Source organism: Durio zibethinus, chromosome 14 (genome assembly GCF_047325235.1).
Source record: "Durio zibethinus cultivar Kanyao isolate XHJ-2024 chromosome 14, ASM4732523v1, whole genome shotgun sequence".
Classification (NCBI taxonomy): Eukaryota; Viridiplantae; Streptophyta; class Magnoliopsida; order Malvales; family Malvaceae; genus Durio; species Durio zibethinus.
This window is the reverse complement of record NC_143175.1, coordinates 9,521,894-9,528,308: the sequence shown is the minus strand read 5'-3', so window position 1 is coordinate 9,528,308 and position 6,415 is coordinate 9,521,894. Positions and strand designations below refer to the sequence as shown.

Genomic DNA, 6,415 nt, shown 5'->3' with positions numbered 1-6,415 from the left:
TATCTTGAATATGCTTTTCTTTTGCTTGTTATTTTCCACATTGTGTGCACTTTAGCCTAAAACTTTGACATGTATTATTCTTTATGAGTATAAAGTTGATAAAAATTTAAGGCATGAATGTTACTTTAGAATTTGCCTATTCATCCCTCGAGGCAAAATCCAAGATTGTACTTGATTTAAAAAATGATTTAGACCATCTTTGGATAGTTTCAGCTTTTCAAGGTGATCCATATATGAATTATCTTTAGTCACCTTGTTTTGAGAATTCATCATCCTTTTTATTGTTTAATTAACCACATTAATTAAACCTAAGCCTTTATTGATTTTTTTTATCTTTTTCTCACCTAACTCTACATGCTTATGGATGCTAAAGACAAAAGTAAGAGAATTATATATATATATATATATATATATATTTGGGAGGTAAGGAGTTGCAAAAACAAAAACCATAAATGGCTTTGAAAAAAAAAAACTCCAAATAAAAAAGGTGCCTTAAGCCTTGAATAGTCTCAAAAAGTTGTCTAGCCCATGAAAAATCCAAAAGTAAAGCATAAGTAAATTTCAAACCTAAATGTTTTCCATCATACCCTTAACCCAAGCTTGACATCATAATCAAATAAAAACCTATTGATTTTGAGTTAAGTATGTAAGTCTATATTAGTGGAGAGGAAATTAGGAAAATAAACTTATAAAGTATGCTCTAACTTTTAATTGATATGTAATGGCATATTTTGTATTTTTTTTTTCTTAGATTGTATACATAGATTAGAGATAGATTAAAAACACGCATATGAAAGTTGCAAAAAATTGGGATTTTACTCTTGAATAAATTTTTTGGTCTATCTATGTTCATAAATATCCACTAATTATACCATAGTGCATGATTGAGAACTAATGAAACTTTGACTTGGAATCCATATATTTTGGTTGTCAACATGATTAATTTGAGATTGTTTGCTTGAGAACAAGCAAAAAGCTTAGAGTAGGGGTGTGATGATTATAAAAATTAGGGCTTTCCATAGGTCAACTTTACCTTAAATTGTGAAAATTTTGTGATGTTTGATGAATTTTTATCATTTTTCCTTAATGTGCTTAATTTTTTGTTTTTTAGGTATACATGAAAATTTTGGGCATTCTAGCTGAAATTGGACTAAAAAGGCTTAAAAGTTTGCATGTTCTGCATGGTTCACATGAAATTCAAAAGTCCATACAAAGGTGGTAGACTAGCATTCGACCGAAGCCTAAGGAATTTCATATATCCACCTGACTATCCATACTCCCAAAAACCTAGGCACATTCAACCATACATGCAAAAGAAGCAAATCCAAAATTGTGCAAAGGTGACAAGCCTTGAAGTGATCCAAATCTACATGTAATGCTGACCCAATAAACCTTAAGCTATGCATGATATTTGGCCAAGTCAAATATGAGTGATATATGAGGAATTTTTCAATTTTCAAAAGAGTTTGAGCTCAAATGAAAAAGATTAAGCAAGATCATAAAAAAAAAACTCAAAGTAGTCGAATATACCTCTATTCAAAAGTCAAACAGGATTGAAATGGCATAGGCACCTAAGCAAGGATGGTACAAGTTGACCAATCCAAGCTTGCCTTTCGGCCACATAAACTCCACCTCAACAATCCTTTTTCTTAGTCAACATTTCAATCTTAGCTAAACAATAACACTTTTTGAATTCAAATGAGTTTTAAGTAGAATTAAATTGCCAAGGTTCATTCCCTACCCATGACTTTGTACCATAAATAAACCTTTTTCGCTCACTAGTAAACCATCATGTTTTCTATATTCTTTTCTTCTCTTCTAGTTTTGGTTTAAACAAATTTCTTTTGTATTTTCTTTGTCAAGTTTGGCTAGGGTGCCAGACTAGCCAAATCCCTTTGTTTTCAAGTTTTCTCATTTTTAATACAAGTTATTTTCAAGTTATTTTAAAGCACTTTCCTTTTACCTTCATGCAATTGCTCAAGTTCATTTTCAAGTTCTTTTAAAGCTTTCAATTTTCTTGCTTACCATTTCATTTACATTTGTTATAAACTTGCTTTTCAATTTTTTTTTTTATATTCAGTCACACCAAGTGCTAGCAAGTAATCATATTGTGCAGTATTTCAATCAATCTCTATAACATCATTACATTCGATTTTATGTTTCTTAAGGTCAACTCATTTATTTGGCTTTTGGTATTTAATTGGCTTCACTCTTATCATTTGCTTACCCATCTGGCCTACACTTTTTCTCATACAATCTTATATAGCTTTTAATTTTATTTCAACCACTCTATTCAACTTTTGAATTATCTAAATATAAGGCCAAAAAACTTAATTTTGATATTTGATTTCTAAGTGCTCATTACATAATTTTTGAGAAAATTATACTCATTTATTACTATATTACTTGATAGCCATATGTGGTTTAAAAAGTAGCACTCATGTACTATTTGTGTGCCGCATGTAATTCGTATCATCAATTTGAAATTATGCTTTTTTGATGCATTAGCTTTGCAATGCTATTTGTCAAATTGTGATTGATTGTCATTCATGTCAGAAAAATTTATTAACACAATGGTTGAAATAGATTATTGCATTGAATTAAAATACAATTATTACATTATATATTGATTTAGATATTATATTAAAAGTTTTCTCTAAGCTCATGAATGGATTAACTCAAAGGTAATAATTTATATAAATAAGATGTTTGATTGAGTTGGCATCACCAGTTAATTATATATCAATTTAGTTAAAAAAATTCAAAAGTCACATAATAAAATAAAAAATATATATTAAGGACATTTTAATGTTTAAATTTTTCTTAAAAATAGATGATGGATTTAAATAGTTTTAAACTTATTGTTGGTCAAATATAATAATTCATTTTTTATTTCATATTTATTTAAATAATTGTTATTTTGAATTTTTTTAAACTATTCTAATAATAAATTATTTATTATTTCACCCTGTGTGTAGAATGACGTGCAATGCATAAGACTAGTAATACAGGGAAGGAAAGTAAAGTGACGAAGCATGTATATTGTTGCGAAGACAAACATTTGCCAGGTGGCTTGAGTTGCGCTGGAGCCGTCGGATCAAAATCCTAAAAATCCAAGGGTGGGGATAAAAACCCTAACATCATAAACACCGTAGCTTGCTCTCTGGGTTCTAAAAAACCCTCATTTTTATCGTTTCCTTGCAATAGCGGCATCCATTCTCATACAGATAAAGGTTGAATACTTAATTCGCAGTTTCTTTTACATTCCACAAAAGAAGTTATTCCTCTCTTCTGTTTCTGTCAGTTTTATTTGCATCGATGATTCTTTTGTCTTTAGATCTTATTCATATTTTTTTGGAAATTTTTAAGTGAAAACATGCTTATGGTCTGGTTGATGTTTCTTTCAAGGCTTAACTCAGCCCTTGATTATGCTTTTCATGCATTCTGTGCAAGCTTAGCTTATGCTTTTTGCTTGCCACATAATACGATTGAGTAAATTAGGGCAATTAACATTTTAGTGTTTTTGTATTTTATTCTCAAGTTTTTTTTTTATCACTTGTGATTGTGCATTCTCTGTTTTTATTTTTCACCATTGCTTGCTCTTTCATTTTCCCTTGGTTTCTCTTTTTGCTTATCATATAATTACAGGCTTGAAAAAGGATAAGGTAGTGACTGGAGAGTCTTTTCCCCTTTTAGAATTTTGGTTTCAATCTTTTTTTTTTTAATTTTTATTAGGGTTGAGAACGGTGGTTTGATAAGGTGTGCTTTAGAAGTTCATTTGCTTCTCATAATTTGTTTTTCTTATTTTAATCGAATTGCTGCAATTTTAGTGGCTACACAAATTTATGGTTAAATGATATATTTTCTGAGATTTCCATGACTATTGTATATTCTGACTGCACGAGTGTTTCTTATGCTTCATTTGTAGTTTGTTTTATTTTATTTTTGCCTTATCGTTTATGATAAGCCTCTTACCTCAAGTCTTTCGATGTTTTGATTGTGTTTGAATATCGTAGGTCTCACTTGATGTAATATTCTTGTTTACCGACTTGCTCTTTACTTCTTTGGACAGATGAATGTTGAGAGGCTCATGAAGATGGCTGGTGCAGTCCGCACTGGCGGAAAGGGTAGCATGAGAAGGTATGTTCATGGTTTGGAATTTCCTTAGATATGCTAGCTATATGAAGTTTATTGGTGGATTATCTCCAAAAGTGTGGAGGTAAGTGTTGTTCAGTTATTTAGGAGAGGCTCTTGAATCAAGTTTTTGCATGCTGCGCAATGTTTGATTAGCTAACATTTCAAGTGGAATGTTTTATATTTCCTCATAGTCATCCATACCTTCAATTTATCTGAAGTGTAGGCCATTTGGATAAGTGCTTGAATCTTGATGTCTCTGTATAGTTTTCATATTAATCATTTTCTTGTTATTTTAACCTATGTTAACAGAAAGAAGAAGGCTGTCCACAAGACAACTACCACTGATGACAAAAGGCTACAGAGCACCCTCAAGAGACTAGGAGTGAATGCTATTCCTGCAATCGAGGAAGTCAACATTTTCAAGGATGATGTTGTTATCCAGTTTAATAATCCAAAAGGTAGATATTGCTTACTTGAAGTGGACCACGTAATATATTCAAATGTTTGTTTTGCATGATAAACTAATGTGTGATGGTCTATATGTCAGTTCAAGCTTCTATTGCTGCCAACACCTGGGTTGTTAGCGGTTCCCCTCAGACAAAGAGTAAACCTCTCTTAACTTTAAAGCCTCTGAAGTTGATTAAATCTTATTGCTATTTACCCTTTGAAAAATTGCTATTATTAACTCCAAAGGCATAAAAAATTAGGGGTTTTTCTCTGCCACTGCACTTTTCCTTAGCTTTTTAGCATTGTTATTCTGACATGTTTTTTTCCCCTATTCCAGAATTGCAGGATATTCTTCCCGGAATCATCAACCAATTGGGTATGTAATCTTGGCTCTGTTTAGTTCCCTTTTTTGTTTTTTTTTTTCTGGATTGCAAATGGAAATAAACTTTTGACCCTTACTCTAAAATTTTTAGGGCCAGATAACTTGGACAACTTGAGGAAATTGGCAGAGCAATTCCAGAGGCAGACACCGACTATGGGCGTCGATGCAACTGCCACTCAGGAAGAGGATGATGATGATGTACCAGAACTTGTGGCTGGTGAGACTTTTGAAGCTGCAGCAGAAGGCCAAGCTGATAAATAGTGTTTTCAGAGAGATTTTTGTTTTGTGTTATTTTATATGTTTTTGATGAATTACTTTTTTTTTTTTTTTTGCTTTTTCCTATTACTGTTTTGTTCTTGTTGATGCTTGTAATCTTTAACCTTTCAGTTCAGAGCTGAGTCTTTTATTTCTAGAATTCCTTGTATTGCTGACTTGGTACCAATAGAGTGGCGATTCGTTGGCCAGCAGATGCTTCCTCCCCAAAGACCGATAGATGGTCATGAAACACCCAATCTATGCAGTAAATCTTTCCTTCTGGTATAAAAACTAGACATGTGAGCTTCTGGCGGTAGGGGGTCATTCTTATTCTATGCTAATGATCATCCTCAATGTTCAAAGGGCAGGGCACGGCACTGACTTTGATGACTTGGTTTGCTGTAGTGGGTTATATAAGTGGATTTGGCTTTTTCTTTCGCCATAAAATGGATTAGGTTATCATATAACTCACTAGAAATCTTCTATTTTTTTCTGGGGTAAGTATCGATTTTTGTTATCCCAATATAGCAGAAACACTGCTACTGTTAAAACATCATTAGCCACAAGTTTCTAACCCAGCATGAAACATATACGCCACAAGCCCAATGTTCTTCAACCCAACTAAATCTCAATCGGACAGCAACCTTTATATGATCTAGCACCTGCATGGTTGACTCCTTAAAAAGGTTTTAATATCTGTTGTTATCGCCCTGCTATCTGATACAGGAAAGCACTCCAAGCAACACGCAAAAGAATTGAGACCAAAGCCTTCCCTGTATGTCTACTGCTTGCCAGCAACTCCTAAGTCCAGCTAGCCACTCCTCTATACAAATTAAAAGGCTGGAGGATTTCGCCCCATATACTCCTGCAATAGATACAACCAAAGAAAATATGGTCCCTGGTCTCTTGTTTGCTTTGGCAAAGAACATGTTTACCATTGACAGTAATCCCCCAAGAAAGAAGTATGTCTTAGGTAGGAGAGCCTATTAAAAATAGTCATCCAAGAAATAATATCATATTCTTGGAATGCAATACTGGAAGCACAAGAGTTTAGGCCAATCCACTTTCACCTGTTTGTGTTTGATTTCATTCCAGACAGCCGCCACTAAATACTTGTCCCCAGGAAAATGTCAAATTTCCACTCCATCCTACATTATAAGCCGACGAGCCATTTGTCTAAGCATCTATAATTTC

At 32.9% G+C, this 6,415-nt stretch overlaps 1 protein-coding gene across 1 annotated transcript; it reads left to right on the top strand.

The window, feature by feature from the left end:
• The first annotated feature begins 3,095 nt into the window (after positions 1-3,095).
• Positions 3,096-5,381, top strand: LOC111295245 (nascent polypeptide-associated complex subunit beta-like). Its single transcript, XM_022888650.2, has 6 exons — positions 3,096-3,233; positions 4,073-4,140; positions 4,447-4,595; positions 4,685-4,741; positions 4,922-4,960; positions 5,058-5,381. The coding sequence occupies exons 2-6, from the start codon at positions 4,073-4,075 to the stop codon at positions 5,225-5,227; spliced, it is 483 nt and encodes a 160-aa protein (XP_022744385.1). The 5' UTR covers positions 3,096-3,233; the 3' UTR covers positions 5,228-5,381.
• The last annotated feature ends 1,034 nt before the right edge of the window (positions 5,382-6,415 follow it).